General features: G+C 35.9%; 1 protein-coding gene across 1 annotated transcript; it reads left to right on the top strand.

Moving 5' to 3' along the window:
• The first annotated feature begins 986 nt into the window (after positions 1-986).
• Positions 987-3,109, top strand: LOC145329244 (uncharacterized). Its single transcript, XM_080173293.1, has 2 exons — positions 987-1,593; positions 2,088-3,109. Exon 2 carries the CDS (start codon positions 2,107-2,109, stop codon positions 3,106-3,108), a length of 1,002 nt encoding a protein of 333 aa, XP_080029419.1. The 5' UTR covers positions 987-1,593; positions 2,088-2,106; the 3' UTR covers position 3,109.
• The last annotated feature ends 18,845 nt before the right edge of the window (positions 3,110-21,954 follow it).

Below are 21,954 nucleotides of genomic sequence, written 5' to 3'. Positions count from 1 at the left end.
TTACCATTGAGGATGTATTAAGTCCAATGTCTTATCCCTTTAGATCCCGACATATATTACAACTATAAAGAAATGCTTCGCCGTTAAGAAGATTTATATTGTTCCTTTACATTAAAAGCAGAGCTTGGCAGCTGCGCGTCAGCCGCTTTTAAGCATCTAGAAAATCAACCATTTACGTTTAAAAAAATAACCTGGAAGTCCAAACCATGCAAACCCTATATTCAAAAAAAAATTCAAAGCATCCAAACGGGTTTTAATAAGAGGCTTCGTGACGGCTGATGCGCGGCTGCCGAGCCCTGAATTAAAGGAACTTTAGAACTTTATCTTTTGATTAAAAAAGATTAGCTCTAAATTTAGAAACATAATTCATTGGTGTGGCTTCAATTCCGCTAATTCATCATTTCTTGGCAATTTTCCTTAAATCTACAGTGAAGCACCCATAGCACCTCCACCCCCAGGGAGAAAGGAGATATTTGGAGACAACTTTGGGGACATTTATAAATTTATGATTGGTTGGTTCATTAAGTTGAGTGTCCAAATGTTTAAACTATGATGTTACTATTACTAACTATTCGTTGTAATAAATTTCGCCTGTTTATGGGCCAATGAATTCACCTAATATTACTATTGATATCACACACCATACATCGCCCCTGTATTTTCCCTTTTTTAAGATCTCTATTATGATGCTATGATTTTCAGATCCTACACCTGCCCCTCAAAAACAGTTAGGGGCGCTGGTCCTAAATTGTTAAGATATACAAAGTTTCGCTACAATTAAAAATTGAATTTTGTCGTTCTTGGTTATTTTATGATTAATTAAAATTAATTATGAAGATTAAACCTGATTATAATTTTAGGATTATTCTTATTATTATTTAGTATATTTATTATTAAAGGCGAATCTTTTTTACAATCAGTGTCCGTCCATACGTCCGTAATAGATATCTTTTCATGTAAATTTTGGACATGATGCGAAAGTTTAGTTCAGAGAGTCGGGCTGAGAACACGCATTTTGCAAGCTCTCCCCCGCCCTACCCCATGTGTTAAGCTCAGTTCTACCTTCCCCCTCTCTCTCAACTAGTTCCCCTCTCCCCACTGCCCGTGGTCACTCCGCAGTTGGAGGAAAGGGAAGACACTGTAGCCAGAGGGCACCTCGTATTTAGGCCTGGCAATGTGTATGTGTTAACGTATCGGTCAATTGTTAACACAAAAAAAGTGAAAATAAAACATTAATGAATTAAAAGTTTTTTTTTAACTTATGTGTAACCTAATCGCTTTAATTTAATGAACAATTTTTAGTGAAAACACTCTCAAATTTTTTTGATAATTTTATGATAATTTATCGGTCTGGCAACATTTTACCGGCGCAAAGTACTCCCGACAAATAAGCTCTCCCATTGGCTAACATTTTTTCGCGTCCCACCATTGGTCAGCTGACCCACACTCACTCAGCACCCTCGGTTCCGCCATCTTCATTTCATCATGGCCTGTAGTACGTGTGACAACCCAGAATATTGGTCAAAGTTTAAAACAAATTTGGACGCTGCTTTGGATGTTAAGTTTAAAGAATACGATGCGAATATAGCTAAGGTAAGGGATGAGCTTATTCATAGTACTTTTGCCAGTCATAAAACCGAAATAAACGATATTAAATTGAGAGTCTCAGATTTAAATGTTAAAATTCAATCTATCGAAGGTATAGAAAATTTCGTAGATGCTAAATCTGTTGCAAGTGAACAAAAAGCGATTAGGACCACGATTACACAACAAAAAGACTATCTAAACTCTGTCGAATCGTCGAGAGAAAATTTCGTCAAATTTCAACTTCTACAAAACTCGATAAGAGAGCAAAGGTGCCGCGATTGGAGTTGTAGAATAGTGAATTTTCAGCAGCCGTGGAGCCGTGAAAATATTACAGAGTTTATCATATTTAGAAACATTATAAGGCCCACCCTTGAAGCCGCTCTTAAACGTGGGGAATTAGAATATATTCCCTCACATTTTTGTGATATCGTCGAGCGTGCCCATATGCTCCCATATACAAAGGGCCAGATCCCCGTTTTTATTTTTCGTTTTATGTCTAGATCCTACCTCGACGCGTGGATGAACAATAAGAAGGCTGTGCTTGACCGTTACAACGCCGAGATCAAGAGGTTCAATCCCAGGAACAACGCGTCACCGGTCCCGTTCTTCCCCAATAGGTTAGTCCAGGCGAAGCAAGATATGTCCGACCTCAACAGGAAGACCATGACCTTTGTATATGCCACAAACCAGATTTCGAGGGCCAAAGTCGCTGGCCAACATGTCCAATTTCAGCTCAAGAACGGCAGCCGCTGGATACGCTGCCTTAACCCATTTGGCAAAGACCTGAAGGAAATGGCCCAACCCATACCTGGAAGCGAGGATTTCTTTTTGTCAGAGGCACCGCCTATCCTTTGTTTCAACAAGCTAGCGCCTGAGGAAAGGAAAACATTCTTCTCTAATCAGGCTGACTTAACAGAGGATGACTTCCCAAGACAGTTTAGTACGATCACAGCCCACCCTTCCAGCACGATTCAACATAATTTAACGTCTGCCCCTGTCCCAGCTCTTGGGGACCTAGCTGTGTTTCCTCCCATAGACTCTGCCGCAACCGTCGCAACCGCCGCACATACAGCCGTTGCACCAGCCGCACAGCCCACACAGTCAGTACCTGCCGCTGTCGCATCCGCCGCCGCCGCTACCGCTGATTTCACTGCCGCACCTGCCGCCGCGCTCACCGCCGCACCTGCCGCCGTGACTGCCGCCGCATCTGCCGCCACGTCTGCCGCACTTGCCGCCGTGTCTGTCGCCGTACCTGCAGCATCTATTGCCGCACCTACCGCCACACACACAGCCGCACTTGCCGCCACGTCTGCCGCATCTGCCGCATCTACACCTGTCGTTGACTCAGCACCTTCTGATCCTGTTGCCATGAAGGCATTTACCGTTGCCGCCACGTCTGCCGCACCTGCCCCTGTCGTTGACTCAGCACCTTCTGATCCTGTGGCCACGAGGGCCAAAGCTAGAGACACCGCCAACAAAGCTAAGCAAAGCAAAGCAACAAAGGCGGTAATCACATCATGAAGTTAAGTATCTTATACGACGGAAAAAAAAGGTACCTAACAAAAAAATTATTATCATCATTTTTTTAAAATCATTTCCAAAGTGATTTATTTCGAAAAAACTGAATGTTTTGTATCCACGTAAACTCTATAATATTATAATATTATTACTATACATTACCTAACTTGATAAACCGCATATTAATTTCAATCTATTTTTCTTTTCTGCTGATTAGCATATAAAATACATGGAACTTGTATGAAAATGAGTAGGGGGAACTAAACTAAACTAGCTTGAAATGTGTTGCCACCCCCAACACACACATAAACTAAACGCTATCGGAATAACCATAGTAAATATGGTAATTTTTTTCGCTTTAACGATAATATATTGTATATTAACTATTTTTATTTGTCCACTAATATCTACTGTGTTTCAGATGTCCATACTTGATGTTAAGACGATTCCTCCTGCGGTGCTCCTGGACCAGCTCTGCTATGACAAACCTCCCTAATGATCAGATTAACCAGGATTACGGTAACTTAAACGATAACATTGGTCTAAATCTTATGAATCCGATTTACGGCGACTATTTTAACGATTTTGAGAATGAATTCGGAATAAATTGCGTTTTTTCAAGTGAACAAGGTATCGTACAGAAACTGAAAACATTCAATGAAAACCTTCTCAATATTTTTAGTATTAATTGTCAGTCATTACATTCTAAATACAATGATATTGTCTCCACTGTAGACTTCTTTAGGCAACATGATATCCACTTAAATGTTCTGTGTTTTCAAGAATTATGGCTAAATAAGGATGTAAATATGGATTGCTATGGGATTAATAATTACGATTGGCATGTTAAACTCCGCACAAAAAGTAGGGGGGGAGGGGTGGGTATTCTAGTAAGCAAATATTATAAAGTAGATAAACTATTTGATAAATTTTCATTTAAAGAAAATATTCTTGAATCTATTTGCTTAAAAATTTCCCACAATGGACTAAAGTTTTGCTTACTAAACTGTTATCGGCCACCCAATCAGAATAATGCTGAAATAGAAGAATTTTTTGAACTTTTTTTAGACCTGATTGATAGAATATCAGCTTTAAGCATACCATACTTCATTGTGGGAGATTTCAATTTTGATCTTTTCAAAATAAATAATATAAATAGCAACTCCATGAGAATTATTGAGTCTTTTTCTTTTAACGGTATCATAAATACCGTTACCAGAGCTACTAGAGTAACTAGAACCACAGCAACCCTTCTTGATTTATTCGGGGTAGGTAACTTCATTCAAAACCTAATGTCTTCCTTTGTTTTAACATCAAAAATCTCCGATCACTTGCCAATTATTAATTCATTCCGAATAGACAAAGTAAATAAACCCAAACCTCCAGATTTCTTTGAAAAAAGAGAATTGAATGATGAAAACTTTGATGCCTTAAACTATGCACTCTACCACACTAACTGGAATCACGTTTTAAGTCAAGACAACACAAACATTGCTTATGATAACTTTATTTCAACCTTTTTGAGACTTTATAATGAAAAGTGTCCAGTTAGGAAAAAACGAAAAAACAAACGTACCCAGCCCCAGCAGCCTTTCATGTCAGATTATTTATTGCGTTGTAGATTGCATAGAGATATTTTGTACAGCAACTTTTTAAAAGACAAAACAATTGAAAATGAAAGTATTTACAATGTCTATAGGAATAATTACAATAGGCAAGTGAGAAGAGCAAAGATTGAATATTACAGAAAACAAATAAGAGATGCAAACGGGGATGGGAAAAAACTCTGGAAAACCCTAAAGGAAGTCATTGGGTTTAGTAAATCTTCCCCTGAGTGCACATACCTTCAAGTAGGCCCAAACAAAATTGAAAATGACCAAGAAATAGCTAATGAATTTAATCGTTATTTTAGTCAGATTGGGTCTTCCCTAAGGCCTGAAATTCCTTCCACCCCCAAAAACTTTTTTGAATATTTACCACCCCCATGTCAAGATTCCCTCTTCTTTGAGCCATTGTACCCCTTCAAGGTTATTAATATCATTCGTAGTATTAAACCTAAGCGTTCCACAGACATAAATGATGTCTCGATGTATGTTCTGTCTCGCTGTGCTGATACCATTGCCACTCCCCTAACACATGTTTATAATCTATCACTTCAAAATGGCACTTTTCCTGAAAAAATGAAAACTTCCAAAATAGTTGTCCTTCACAAATCAGGTTCACTCAGCGAGGCAGATAATCATCGAGGAATTTCACTCATTGATAACTTTTCCAAACCCATTGAAAAATATGTCTGTGAAACGCTGGTTAAGTTCTTGGAAGATCGGTCTTTTTTTAGCAATCGCCAGTTTGGCTTCATGAAAGGGATCTCAACCTTTCACAATGTATTGAACTTAAGCACATTGATCACCCAAGCACTCAGTCGAGACACTTCCTGTATGGCCATATTTTTGGACATAAGGAAGTGTTTCGACATGATAAATAGGGATATCCTTTTTAGCAAACTGGAGAATTCAGGGATAAGGGGGGTTGCACTTGATTGGTTCCGTAGTTATTATGCAAATAGAAAACAGCGTGTATTTTTTAAGGGCCTTTTCTCCTCCACAATTGAATTCATTATCATTGGCGTACTCCAGGGGTCAGTCCTGGGACCAATTCTTTTTTTAGTTTTTATCAATGACCTTGTTTCATGCAGTGAAGAGATCCTAATCAATCTCTTTGCTGATGACGCAGTGGGCTTCATTGAAAAGCAGAATATTATACAATTGATTAACCTTGCAAAGGAGCTTGTCCCCAGACTGACCCAATGGTACAATGCCAATAAACTTCTCATTCACCCCCGCAAGACCAAATGTATGGTCTTTTCCTCCCCCCGTGAGATACTCACCCCCGCTGAGCTCGCCGCTAAGACCAACTTTGAAGTCTATGTAAACATGAATAATCATAATGAAAATGATGAGTCAAAAATCACTAAGTTGGATCTTGTGAGCGGTACCAATGAGGGTAGTGTCAAACACTTGGGAATTCAATTGGACGAGAAAATGAAGTTTTCTTATCATCTCGAAAAAGTCTATAGCAAAGTCTCTAAAATAATTTATAGTATGAAAGTAATGCGTCATTTGTTGGACAAGAAACACTTAAAGCTACTCTATTCTTCTTATATTAAGTCGAATATCGAATATTGTTGTCTCCTGTTCACTGCCTGTCCTATGTATCTGTTAGCACCAATCATTAAGTTGCAGAAGCAGGCCATTAGAATAATCGAAAATTTACCTAGCAGAGCTCACACAGCTGAATTCTTTAAATCTAATGGCATACTTCCATTTAACCTGTTAATTGAATTCAATGTTTGTAAATTTATGCACGCCTATAAATTAGGCAATTTTCCCAAAATCTTTGAAAACACCTGGAATTTTGTTCAAGACAGACATACATATGGCACTAGGAACAGGAACAACTTTGCTTACGAACCGGGCACCAATAGAAACTTTCTCCTGCACGCCCCTCTTAACTCTTTCCCAACTATATTCAACAACCTTCCACTTGAAATTAAACTAATTGATAATAAAAATATTTTTAAGAAAAAATGTTTTACTTATTACCTAAACAAGATTGAGTTTTAAAAAAGCAAATATTTTATTTTTGAAATTAAACTGATTGATAATATAAATATTTTCAAGAAAGATGTTTTACTTACTTATTACTTATTATTTTTAAAAAAAAGCAAATATTTTATTTTTTCTCTTACTTTACTTAACAATTTTTGTTCTAACTAAGTTTCTATCCGTATCTTTAGCCCTCGACTTTTTGTAAGCATTTAATTTCTATATCAAAAAACATTAAAACAGCATTTCTTTAACCTCAAATCTCAACGAATAGGTTCCGTAGGAACCGACATACATACCTATGTATAGAGTAGCTTTAGCATAGTTTGTTTCTTATCCATTTTATTCATTTTACATTTTACATTTTGACTTTAACTTCTTCAATTATATCATATACTTTTTATCAAGCAGCTAACGAATCGCGCAACCTCTACCTCTATCTATCTAATAAAAAACAACAAAGTTTTTTCAGAATTTTGACCAAAATATATTTATTTATTTAAATTTAGATATCAAAAATTTTGTAATGACTATCGCTGACTGGTTAAGCTCATGTAGTGGGCATAGCCATCTACTCGTCGTAGTCGCTGGAGTCGCCGATGTCGTCGGGTTCCTGTTGGAGGAGCTCCTCCACAAGGTCCTGCTGGACGGTGACCAGGCGGTCCATTGCGGCGATGGAATCCATGTTGGCCTGGAAGGAGCGGGCGTACGTGGGCATTACTGATATTAACCTCACGACTAACCCATAGTTGGAATACATCATGCGGAGGATTTCCTCATCGATGGCGTCGTTGCGGAATCTCCTCCACATCAACATGTCGCCCTCGTGCACAACGCCCAACAACCTCCTCTTGACCATAAACCAGAGGTCCAGACAGCGCCTGTCTACCCCCGGAAATGGGAGTAGATCAGGCACTGCCGCGAGGTTCAGCAGCTGCTGGACGCCGTGCACGGGTACAGGATCATCGACTTCATCGCTAGAATTGAGCATAGCGATGAGCTCCTGCACCTGGTCATGGAGGGGAACATTTTCCTCACCTCCAGCCTCCTCCGGAACTTCCGGCGCCCCATCTGGTAAAGCACCTTGGCCTTGTCCTACTTCCTCTTCTTGATCTGACATCTTGGAGACAATTGACATTTGACCTTACCTACCCCATATTTATACCCCCCTTGTGTTTTAATACCATGCATTATGCAATCTTAATTTAACTTATTAATTAGTAAATAACTTTCCCCACTTCCGATTTCCCGCGTATTTCCCCTATGCTTTACAACCAATTGTCTCCCTCCCGCCCCTTCTTTCCTTTATTCTACTGTGCTTTACCGGAAAACCACTCATCCCCCCACCCCCTACTTTTTCTCCCCCCCCTAGCATATACCAAACGATAAGCGCCGCTCTGTCTGTCTGGCTGGTAGCCACGACCGCGCACAAACCATTCACCACGCCCCATTTTATCCCCCTCGTTTTTCTCCCCTCCTCCCCCATACCTGTTCAATTCCTCGACCCATCTCCCTTATTCTAACTAGTCTCTCACTTCATCAACTTACATTTCTTATCCTTACTTTTTTATGCTAATACTAAATTAATCCATAGCAAAATATTAATTAACAGACATCCTATTACTTTGTACATCTTTCAAATAAAAAATAAAAGTTCATAACAAGATATCTAGGATTTATTAAAAAACAAATCAATGAATTTATGGTAAATTATTTTTAAAAAAATTATATTTAGCTACTTTTTTTTTTCAAAAAAACTAAACTGTATTATTTATTTCTCACTTTGCAGATTTTTTTCTGTTGCCTCACTGTTGTTTTTTGTGAACGTCTTGCGGATATTTCCGCGGTTGTTTTTGCGGATATTTTGCGGATATCTTGTATATGAAGTCGTAGAGAACTTGACCATAACTGGTCCTGACCAGAAATGGCCAACTTCTGGAGCTATAGTTGGAGACAAGCCCCCTCTTGTACAGTTATCCGCTCAGCAATTTCACCTAATTTAGTTTCATGATACTCCATATCCTTGTTTGGGTTGTATAGTGTGAGTGCCAACTCGGTTTCTAAATAACCCTGATGGTATAGTAGACGGGCTACCTCACGACGTACTTCCTCACTGACATTGTCACCATTAACTATATTGAGAAGTCGTTGATATGTTATTGTCAGTCTATTGCGTAGCGGCTGCCACATTTGTTGGTATTCTTCCTCTCCGAACATTTTCGTGCCTAAACAACAGATAGATTTAAACTCCACTAAAGCAAAGCTATAACTAATTGTGCGCGCAATAGCACGCCACAGCCTTTTTTTAACATGACCCACTTTCACCCTTTACTTTCAAAAAAAGAGTGAGATCAATGGATTAATGTAAACGTTTTCTAGCACAAACCACTCTCCTTTCACCTTCCCTCACCTCACCCTCCCCCATATTGTTGCCCCATTCACAGACATGCTGTGACCAGTTCTCAAAACACAAAAATCAGATTCCGGAGGAATCGAACCTTACATATTTAGGGACACACTCCCATTATCAAAAAACCAAAATCAGATTCCGTAGGAATCGCACATGACCTATTCTTTATTCTGTACAATTATACAATTGTACATCATAGGATTATTATATCCATTCTCAAGAAATAAAAATCAGATTCCGTAGGAATCGAAACCAACCATTACACCTTGTTCACTTAGTACATGATACGATTATATATTAGGATACCTTATTCATTTTTTGGATTTTGGATTTTTGGATTGGACCAAGTGTTATCGCGAGATTTGCCGTTATCCTGTAATTATTGGTGTGGAGATGTCCTTAGACCCGGACAAAACTCCACTCTATAATGAAATAATTTGTTATAAAGGAAACTGTCTATGTAGAGCTGAAAAGGGATCACAACGGGAATAGCGACTCCTGGTGGAGGTTTTGGTTCCTTAATTGTTCCGAATTTACGCTTGGAGAAGTTGCAACTGATAGTAGGAGGATGTCTGAAATACACAGCAAGATATTCTATTCTTTCATTGTTAAGATTATTATTTATTTGCACATAACATTGTATCGGCTTAGCAAGCGTCAAAGTACACCAGTGGCTCCACAACCCTTAAAGGGTTATGCTAACTATCTGGTACAATGTTGCATGGAATTTTTACTGTAAAATGTTATCTTCATCTTATTCGAACTGGCCTGGTAACTAAGGTGGAGACGAAGTTCGGCCAATTCCATGCTAGGTACTTAATAATAGTTATTATGTATATTATTATATTATTATCAAACCTGCATCAAATATAACAAACCAGAAGAATCAAACAAATCAAAGCATAGTAACATAATGTATGATATATATCTAATAAAATATGTTGTACCTTTGAGGAAAATAAATCTTATCTTATCTTATCTAAGTTTTATATTTGCAAAGGGAGGGGACAATGGGCTCTTTATCCACACAAGTCCCCAAAGTTTTACAACTATGTTTTCTAATTTGTTGGCTTCACAACTTTGGGGACTTTCATTAAATTTTGATTGGTTGGTTCATTAAGTTGAGTCTCCAAACTTTTATCCACAAAGTGTAATCTTTATAGAAGAGGTAATTTTGTTTATCCATAATTGAGGATCAATTTATGGGCCACTGTATTATCCCTTTAGATCCCTGATCGGGTTTAAACCTTGCATGCAAATTCTTTAAATTTTCAGGAGTAATCTTAAAAGATTCCTTAGACAATTAGAACAATTTCTAAAAGGGTAGCAACTAAATATTTAATGTTCGTTTGTCCGATTCACTTATTTTTTCGCTTTTTATAAATGTTGTCATCCTTGTTTAACAGTTTATTATACTTTTTAAGTACTCTAATTATGTATATAAAAGTACTCTAAATAGTAAATTTATGTATAATTATAAAAAATCTTTCTCGTATTCATTAGAATCCGGTGGACAAGAACCGGTTCTCATCCACATGAAAAAACTATATCTAGCATCGTATTATATCCAGCTTTCTACAAATATAAAAATGTACACGGGGCTAAAAAACTAGTTTTAATCTTATAATTGTACATTCTATATCCGCGGAAAGCTGTTTATAATACGATGCAAGAAATAACTATTCTATATCTCATATATATTATTAGTGACTTCGCCCCTAGTCTTTAGGGTAGGACTGGGGAGGTTAGGTAGATAGGCTAAAATTACCCTATACAATTTATAAAGCTTCCCAGAAAAGTACATTAAATTTGAACTCGAATTTTCTGAGATCTATAGTTTCAGACAAAAAAAACGTACTACTTTTTAGCAATACATTTATTTGTATAAACAGAATCGTATATAAATTTGTTGCCAAATTGCTTCAATACATGATTTTGTATAAAGACATGCCTTTATTTTTAGGATTTAATTATAGAGATGCTTTGTTTATAATACTGTACCTTGTTGTCCCGGGAATAATAGAAACGCTTCCTAAATCATCGTGCAAAGTTTTAAATCGATTGGACAATTTTAGCATGTTTGCAGATGTTAATAAGATGTATGAGAATCGTCAATAAAAATTTCTGACATCTATTTTAATAAAAAACGAAGAAAAAAAACATTTCCATGTCAAAACTGCTTGTTTGTGCTAAAATGTTATTAACCACTAGACAGATTGAGTTCTCCATTTTGGGTCCCGGGATGTTTTACTGCATTCCCTTACCTAGATGCTTGAGTTATTTTTTTATAAAAAAATTGTAATAAAAAGATACAATTTGAATTTAACTTTATTCGCCATATGTTACACAACTCCTTAAAGAAGAATGCTCAAATGAGATCTCTAATTCAATTGCCAGTTCTTTTCAATTATAACTAGGACGAATGCTTCTAAAAGTAGCGAAACTTTTGTCTAGTATCACTTCTAAACCGATTAATTCCACTAGATTAGAACCGGTTCTCAGACATACAGAGAAATCATACATCACACAGTATTATAGACAATTTTCTACGCAATTGAAATAAAAATCAAAAAATTAACATCAGTTTTGGATAGCCTGGGCCTTCTGCCCCTCGGGGCTAACAAAACTGGACTTAATTTAATAATTTGTAATTCTAATATCCCCGGAAAGCTGTCTATAATACGATGCAATAAATAACTATTAAACATTCGACAGTCAAACGAACAACTTATAGAGTAGCCCCGCTCCATAAAATACGAAGCTAGATTAATTTTTAATCTGAGGGACAATTAAATTCATTCAATAGAAACTTAGGGGGGCGCAAAATCCTATTTTATTCGGTGTGTGTGTGATTGTGTGTGTATGTGGGTGATTTCCTTTGTGACTTATATCCCCTACCCCAAATTGTATCTCCCCCCCCCCCCCATTTCCAATTATTTTTGATAGTTCATCTACTCTACAACTATGTCAGTATGTCTTCCCTGGTTAATAAATATTTAGAACCTTTCTATCTATTTAAAACATTTGAAAAAATTATATAACTATTTTCAGAAGTTAGATAGATATGGCCCTATTAAAAGATTGCGTGTAACTACGAACATCAAACTTATGTCCAAACTTTTTAAGAACATTTTCTTTATACAATACTAACGACTGCGCTCCTAGCATCTAGGAGCAATTAATTCGAAGGAGTAAGGAAAGTAGGAAAATAGCCTAAAACCAAACTTAGATATAAGAATTCTTAAGCATCATACATAAAAATCTTAATACTTTATAAAATAGGATAAAAGATACGTCAAATTGTTATTGTTCATATTGTTTTTGTCTTTGCTTTTAAGGCTGTTTATCCTTGTTTCTTTAGTTTATTTCTATGAAATATAATTAGGGTCATACCCCAAACGTAGGAGTCCCAAACGTCAAAGTGGACAAACGCAGGAGTCCCAAACGCAGGAGTCCCAAACGTCGGAGTGGACAAACATAGGAGTGGGAAAAACGTCGGAGTGGACAAACGTCGGAGTGGACATTGCTTAAGTAAAACGCAGGAGTCTCCGCTATTTTAATAATATGACAATTTTGAAATTTTTTTATATCCCTCTGTCTACAAAAAAATGGTTATGGCCGCAGCGCTCGGCCCCCTAGCCTGCCTAGCCGCAGCGCTCGGCCCCCTGGCCTCTAACCTAACCTAATCTAACTAAGAAAAATAAGGGGACCGAGGAAAGGGGGGGGGGGGGTGTATAAAAAATTTCAAAATTGAAAAAAAATTAAAAATTGTCCCAAAAATCCTGCGTTTGTTCACTCCGACGTTTGTCCCACTCCTGCGTTTGTCCCACTCCGACGTTTTTCCACTCCTACGTTTGGGACTCCTACGTTTGTCGTGGAACCATAATTAGAAATTCTGCCTTTTATCATGTTAACTTTTATTTTATGTTTATACAGGGTTAGCTGCGCTACTTGTGTTTACAGTTATCCTTGTTTTTAAAAGCGAAGCTTTTATATAATTAGGGTCGGTCCGTCCGTAACGGATAGCTTTTTTCGTAAATTTAGGCATGTTAGAATTTTCCTATCGATTTCAAACTTTGCATGGTGATTCCTTTAGTAGTTAGGTATGATTTACAAAACGTAGCAACGCTTTAATAGTTACCAGTTACAAGTTTTAATGTTCGTTTGTCCTACCGTTTCAGAGCTTTGCTGTTATGGATGTTGTCGTCCTTGTTTTTATTAAAATACTTGGTGCAACATTTGTAGTAAATCTAATTAGTTATCCAGCCTTTTATTAAATTAACTTTTACACAATAGCAATTTCCCCAAAAGTCCCAAGTGGAATACCCCCCCCCCCCTCATTTGAAGGAACAGAATGAGTGGGAGTCGGGAATGCGGAAAGTGTCATGTGTGTGTATAAAAATACGTCCATTGTCCATCTCTTTTTTTTTAGGTGTTTCCTTTCCATCTTCTTTTCTCATCATTTCTTTTTAGACGTATTTTTATGACGTCACACATGACATTTTCCGCTGTACATTGGTGTCTATTAAAGCAAAAATAATCATAGTAATGGTTAGGTTAGGTTATGATGAGTTAATGATTGCCCTTCAGGGTTAAGGCTTTGGGATCAAGTCAAGCTGAGTATGCCAATAGCCTGTTTTGGCACACGCTACTTGACTTGGGGGAATATTGGCATACTCTACTTGACTAGGGGGAATATTGGCACACTCTGCTTTACTTGGCGTAATATTGGCATACTCTGCTTTACTTGTCAGGATATGCTTTATTAAAAATTTTGAAATAATTTATGTATATATACGAGCAGCTCCACCCCCGCCCCCCCCCCCCCCAACCTAGATGTCTCTAGGGGCATTTGAGGGAAGGAGAGAGCTGAAATTCTCCTTTACATTTAAGTTTAAAAAAGAAAAACTATTGTAAAAAAAATGATGGTATTTTAAAGGACCAATAAGAAGCTTCATTGAAAGAAGAACCATAACAGTCCATCGATTATTGAGATCTTTTATTTTGAAATTTTAATGGTTTTAGGCTAATTTTCGTAACTTTTCTACTACTTGGAATAGAGAGCTGGGGACGCAACTGCTAGTTTATATATTTTACGTACATAAAGTAGTTACTTTGTAGGTTGAATTATTTTAATATAAATCGGAAAATATGTTAAATTTCATTTTTTTTGTCATGCTGCTTTGTTTGATAAACTATTGGCATACCATATTTTACTTGATGAAATATTGGCATACTATGTTTTACTTGGGGGAATATTGGCATACTCTACTTGACTAGGGGGAATATTGGCATACTCTACTTGACTAGGGGGAATATTGGCATGCTCTGTTTTACTTGTTGCCATTGGCACACTCAGCTTGACTTGATCCAGGCTTTGCTATTGTATGTCATGATTTTGAAGACCCGGAACCAAAATCCTCCCTTTTTTCGAAAGGGTTTTGGGGGAGGGGAAGTTATAGTCATGAGAAATTTCGAGGGATATTTACCTTTTCTTTTCATATTATACAATATAAATGGTTTGGTTAGCTTCATAAAAAAAACAAGTTATTAAGTCAAATAATGATTTTAAAAATTACCCCTCCTATGGATTATATTTATTGGTTGAAAATTTTGGAGACTGTTGAAGTCCCTAAAGTTTTCAGGCCAACGAATGGGAGAATGTAATTTTAGAATTTCGTGTACTGCTATAATTTACAGTCTAATGTCCTATCCCCTGCTTAAACAAATATAATATTAGATGAAAATGATTTACAAAAAGGTCTTTTTTATTACCAATAAAGCTTTTTATATTGATATTGAAATAAAGAATATATAAACAAGAACTAATCTGTCTATAAGTAGCGCAGCATTAGCAATATAATCGAGAGATGAAAATGCTTCGATGCTAGAGATGTCCAAGCTTTTTTTGAGGTGGGTAATATTAGGGGTTTCAAATGTCTGCGGGAGTTAATCTAATGTATATTTTATACTTTGAGGGGGTTAAATAAGGGGTTTCAAAGTTTTTGGGTTGTAAAAACCCCTTTAATCCCACCCTTGGACGTCTATATGCCACAAATCTAGAATTATTTTTGACAGCTTTTTTTATCAAACCTTACTATTATCTCTTTTTTAAATCTCTTAATAAACAACAAAGTTATTGCTGATCTTTGTCGTGACAGACGAACAGGCATAACCTAACTGTATAGTAGCTCCGCTACTAAACATTTTATAAGCCCTAAATTCAATTAATCTAAATTCTAATAATCCTATTTATTGCATTGAGTTTTTTTATTCAAAGAATTCCTGTATTGTATACTAGTTGCTTCGCCCTAAGCCTCTAGGGGAGGAAAGTAGCCTAAAACCAACCCAAGATATTTAAAAAGAACACCTAATTTGTATTATCATTTTTCGGGAAATTTTGACGTAACAAGATGTCTGTTCGTCTATTTGTAGCGAAGGATCTCGCAAACTGCTATGGTTCTCCTTTATAACTATTAACAGTGGAAGGTTGACTCTCCCCCATTCCTTCCCACAAGTGCACCTTACGCCTCTAGAGGCGCAGCCGCTAGTTTATAGCAAAGCAGGAATACAGAGATAGATCAATAAAAGAAAAAAGTTTATTAAAAGCATATTTGAAATAAATGCAATGATTTCATCACTGAACTTAGAAGGCAAAATAGTTTATTTTCCAGTGATCCGTGCCACCAATAAATTTGTATTGATTATAAAGAGACATAATAATCAGGGAAAGAGGGGACATTGGTTTTTTTATTACACTAGTCCCCAAGGTCTTGTAATAACGTTCTCTTATTCGTTGTCTTAAAACCGTGGGGACTTTTCTTGATTTTGATTAGTTGGTTGATTTAGTTAAGCTTCCATACGTTTCAACCACTAATTGTAAACTACAGAAGCGTTTATTTTGTGTATCATCATTGGGGATGTACATAAATTTATCGGCTTTTGTCCATTTTGATCCCTTCTTAAGAATACAGGGAGTTGACAAGAGAAAATAAATTCATCTAAAATACATAAAAATCCAGTTTTGGTGTCTTTTCAATACTGACATGTAGATTTATTCAGCAACCATTGCCCCGTCCCCGCCGCCCTGAAAAGAATTCTAAATTGGATTATTGGATTGATATAAAGACTTATATCCAATCAAGTAAATCATTATTTGGGGGAATTTATTTTTTGTGAGTTTAGGACCCCCCCCCCCCCCCCCCCCACCCACCCTCTGGAATTTTAACGTCTGTTACTATGTCTGATGCGTGAAAAAATCAATTTAAGACACACAGACAAAGGAAGGGCAATGAAATAGTTGTTTATCTGTAAAAAAAAAAGTAACTTGGAGGGGGAAATAGTTTTACTTTGGAAAATAAAAGATTATTTCATTATTTGCTTACACCCTTAGATTACTTTTTTTACATTACACTCAAAAACAAATTATTTTGCAATCGGTTAATTGTTTTTTTTTTGTATATATTTTTTTATAAAACAAGTACTTGTAATACAGACTCTGTGGCTTAAACTAGATAAACTATTAGAAATGTTACTGTGTTCTTTTTATATTTCTCTTGAGATGGTGGCGGTACCCTCCCCTAAATAGTTATAAATCTTCCTAAGACCTATTAGAAGCTAGGCTGTAAAGGAGAACCATATCGGTTCAGTGGTTAGCCAGATAAATAGACCCATAGCCAGACAAACACACAGACAGACATAGATCCTGTTACTTTTATATAAGGATTGTATTTACTTTAATATAGGTAATGTGCACAAAAATACTATCTTTCAAGTAACTCTGTGTCTTTTCTAACTCTTATTATCCGGTTTGAAAATACTCTTTTGATATTTACTCTTTGTATCTTTAGTAGGTACTCTTGGTAATTTGTTATTATGTAAAACACTACTCTTTTCATAGTTACTCTATGTCTGATCAGCCCCCCTGCTCCAATTATCCTGTATAAAAATTACTTTTTTATTTACCATCTCTCTTTTTGTAACTTTAATTGTTATGAAGTTAAAAACTCTTGGCATAGTTACTCTATGTCTTATCTGCCCCCCCTGCTCCAATTATCCTGTATAAAAAAAGATAAAATATAATCAAGATCTTCTAATTAACTTTTTTATGCTTTAACTTGAACAAAAGGCATAGAAAATGTATTCTAAAGCAGGTGCGTGCACAGGATTTAGTCAGGGGGAAGGGGGGGGGGGTTCCTCCCCTTAAAAGAATATAAGGACTAGTTATAAAACCCCTAAACCTGAAATGATTAAGGGAGTGTCGACAGAAGTAGCTTATAGTGTCCTATAATAATGACGTCATACAATACAAATGACAAATGATTACAATGAATACTGGCTTATCATTGGTCACTTGTATTGTATAACGTCATTTTTTACGAGGTACAATAAGCTGCTTCGTGTGGAGACAGGCACATAGTCACTCCTTTCTCTTCTCACGCCCCTGTTAATTGCGTAAACCTTTTAGAGTTGTAATTGAAGGATGTTTTAGTAGCAAACCTATCATACAAGTCTTCACCCTTAATAATCTGGTTTTTCGTTCTTATTTTCTGCTTTGGCGGGCACAGGATGCCAGCAAACCTGGCAGGGTTATTCAGGGAAAGAGCAAAAATACCATCTTAAAAATCATTACATATGTCTAATATCTAAAATATCTTATGATAATACAACATATTATAAAACATTGGTGTTTCGGCATGACCGAACTCAAGATCTTTCCATTCAGTCAATTAGCTGAAGACAATCAACCCAATACCAATAGGTACGATTGGTCTTTTTATTAAACAAAACAAAAGAAATAAGTTGCTCTTCATTTGTTGAAAGAAATTACTTTGCAGTTTGGCCCTATGTTCAACATGATGTGATAAATTGTTACCTGGTTACGTCTCGTGCAAGCAGGACAGACTTATAGCTGGGATCTAGCATTTAAACACATTTTCCACAACGTAAATATTTTTCTCATGCATTCTCCGATCAACAAAAGAAAAATGCACACAACAGAGAACACGTGTCTCACTCTGGAAGGTGTCTCTGAAGGAAATGTCGTCATCGCTAATTTTTCGGAGTAAGAATTAATGGGTATGGGAATTTTTATTTAGTACAAGACACAAAGACATAAGGAACGCTTCCTTTCCTATACAATTGGTGTTCAAGTCAAGTTTAAGTTCCAGGTATGATCCTGTAGTTATTAATCAGATTTTCTAACATTGATTTTGTTCAGATACATAAAAATAAGTTCTTAAGTTCCTAAAAATATTTCCAGATAAATGATATTAATTTATCGCATCGTTTCATAAACTGTTTTCTGCTGATATTAAAATGAAAAGATTAAAACCAGTTTAGTTAGCCTCGAGGGATTAAGGCCCTTATTTCAGTATTTTATTATTATTTCTAGTATGGCTGAAAAACGATTATAATCCAGTGGATATTAATCGGTTTCGAAGCCATACTGGAAAATTTCTTTAAATTAAATACATACTTCAAGTTTTCTTCGGTAATTTGAGGTAATTTTAAGCACCTAGTAAAATTGTAATCATACTTTTACAGAAAAAAAATTCAGTGATGCGGAGCCGAATTTATTATATTTGGGGATAAGGTTTATTTATAGTTCATTCTCCTTACTTTCGTTATCTCTGAGTTTTAAAAAATTTTGACAGTTTTATACTATAGATATATATATAGATAAATAGATGTTTAAGTTTATAATTATTTGGTCAGGGACAATGCGATCCCTGATTTTTCAGCATGGATCAGAACTGAATATTATCCACGATAAGATAGTCAAAGGAAATATACTTTTAACATTTATTCCAGTATGGATTCGAAAACTATTAATATCCGCTTAAATAGAATGGGATTTGGAGCCGCACTTGAATTGTTAATTATCGTATTATAGACAGCTTTCATTGGATATGCAAATGAAAAAGGCAGGTCTACCCAAAATAAGGTCTAATACGATTCTATAAATGATTTTTTTCATTATAGCTGAGAGCTGGTTCTCTGGAAAAATTAGAGGGAGTAAGAGAGAGAGAGAGAGAGAGAAAAATGAAGTAAAGAGCAAGTTAGGAATTTTTGCCTGGCCATAATGAATGTACATTGCGAGTGGGGATCCACAAGACTTTGCCAGATTGGTGTACAGAAACCGGAATAAATTTTATAAATTCGCCTTTTTTCTGTGTGTAAAAGATAGAAGCCCATAACTTTCAAGTGTATTTTTTTAATACCTTCAGCATGGCGGTCACAGGCACTGCAGCCAACAAACCTTTATTATATTTTGGAAGCACTCCAGTTTTTCTAACTCAACAAGGTAGATTCCGTGGTACCCAAATGAACATGTTCAGTCAAATTGAATAGATTATCATTAAATATTTCAAAGTAATTGGGCATGAAATAAGACAGGATTAGGCAGGGGTGTGTACTCATTTCCACATGAAATTAGACAGGATTAGACAGGGGTGTGTACTCATTTCCGCAGGAAATCTTCACAGAGGTCCAGGTGTGGTTTCAGGCTATTTTATGTTTAGACTTGAGTTTTTGAACGGTTTTAGGCTATATAGAATAGATACTCAAATGCTAGGGACGCAGACGCTAGTATTGAATAATTATAGGGATTTAAGGGGTAGTTTGTTGTGTTGAAAAATACAGTTGAAAATGTGATACTTATGCGGAACTGAATGCACACTTATTGGGGTATTACTTTTTCTCTCTCTCTTTCTCCTCTCTCATTCTCTCTCTCTCTCTCTCTTTTTCTTTCTCTCTCTTTCTCTCTCTCTCTCCCTATCTATCTATCTATCTATCTGTCTATCTATCTATATATCTATCTATCTATCTATCTATCCATCTATCTATCTATCTATCTATCTATCTATCTATCTATCTGTCTGTCTGTCTGTCTATCTATCTATCTATCTATCTCTGTCTCTCTCACTCTCTTTAACTTGCTCAGTTATGAATTTTTCGGTGAGTTTTTTTTACAAAATCAAAAATTATTGATTGGATTTTTTCCTTGTTAATTTTATATCCATCTCTTTATAATTATCTATCTATCTATTTCTTTCTCTCATTTTCTATAATTCTTTCTCTTTCTAGTTATGCATGAAATTAGACCCTGATTAAGCATACTCAACATTTTTTCTCTTCCGTTAGTCCATCAGCTTGTTATTCCGCTATGGGGGGGAAATTCAATTACTTAGCTGCTATTTAAGATAAATGTGTGAATTTTGTGTGAGGATTCATCTTTCCGATGCGCATCAAAATTATGTAATTAACTTTTGTCGATCATGCTCCAAAAACATTCAAAAAATGTATAAGATTTTCTCGGCTATCACATAAGATAGATTGTAAAAATTTTCTTTGAACATTCTGCTCACTAAATAACATCTACTTTATAGCTTTTTCCATCTGTCCTATTATTGAGTTCTTCATGGAATCTTTACATTATTCCAGGGAAGATTTTAGGCTATTTTTCAAACCCCCTTCCTACCTTTTCTAATACAGAGCTACTAATTGTAGCTGGACAAAGTGTCTAAAAAAATCAGCCTTGTGACGTCACAAAAATGAGGGATTATCCATATCTTTATTAAGGGCTTTCTTTCCCACTTTTACTCTCATCTCCCTCATTTTTATGCCGTTACATGGCTGATTTTTGAGACACTTTGTCCAGCTACCGCTAATTGATAGGTGCCCAGCAAATATTTAATACTATTAGCAAATTGTATTAAACAAAAGAGCGTTTCTCCCATTTATACAGCTTTTTATGTGATATAATTATCCTATTAATCTAATTTTAGTATACTGATCTTCCCTGGACAACAAAGTACAATGTTATAAGCGCAGAATTTCTATAATCAAGTCCTAAAAATGTAGTATGTCCTTAAACAGTACTCTGTATTTTATTAGTTTTCAACTTTCCTCACAATTTAGTTTAGACTTGTGTACATGTATTCTGCTTATTCAGTTCTGACACTCTACAATTGTTAATATTCGCTTTCCTTACCGTTTCAGAGCTCCGCATTTATGGATGTTGTCATCCTTGTTTTTAAACATTTGATTGAATTACCACCTAGAAGCTTAAATATGATTATTTTATATAAAACAAGTACAATAATGTCTGTCCATAAGAAGTTGCGCAGCAAAGTAAATGTTTAATGAGAAAAGGACAGTAAACCAAAATACAGTGTAATAATGAATAAAAAGATATGTTTAAATGCTGCCTTAAACTTGTAAGTGATGACAATATAAGTATTAAGTATAGATATATAATCCAGATTACAAAGTGGATCCAGTGTTGGGGACCCTTTTCGTCTGCTAGCAAATTGCTTTTTGCTCTGTGTTAATATTTCTGACGCTATTGGATGATATTAAAAGACCTAATTGAAAGTCTTTACAGCTATATAATCCTTTCCTCCTCTATAGTTTTACTTTAATGTGTTAATAATGAAATTTATACTGGGTTTCTTAACGATCTTTTAGAGGCGTACAGACACACATTAGTTCTAAAGTAACTACGCATTTTAAACAAAAATAAATCCTCTAAACAAAAAATGTTTTTAAACTGGAGATTATTCTAATCCTATAGAACTATATAAATAGTAAAAAGTTATTGTATGTCAAGTCCATACAACTATATACTTAATACACGAGTAGGTTCGCCCCACTAGCCTCTAGGGAATTAAGGGCAGTGGTGTTTTGCGCAAAACGCTTCAAATATTGTTGAAACCATTATGGGGGGGAGGGTGAAAGATTTATACAACAAGATGGGTGTTATTTTATTGCCAAGGGGTGTATATACGCCCCTTTATGAACAACATGCAACCCCCTCAAATTTTCGGAGGA

Source organism: Acartia tonsa, chromosome 10 (assembly GCF_053477335.1).
Source record: "Acartia tonsa isolate MP-2025a chromosome 10, ASM5347733v1, whole genome shotgun sequence".
NCBI lineage: Eukaryota > Metazoa > Arthropoda > Copepoda > Calanoida > Acartiidae > Acartia > Acartia tonsa.
This window is presented reverse-complemented; position numbering and strand designations above follow the sequence as displayed.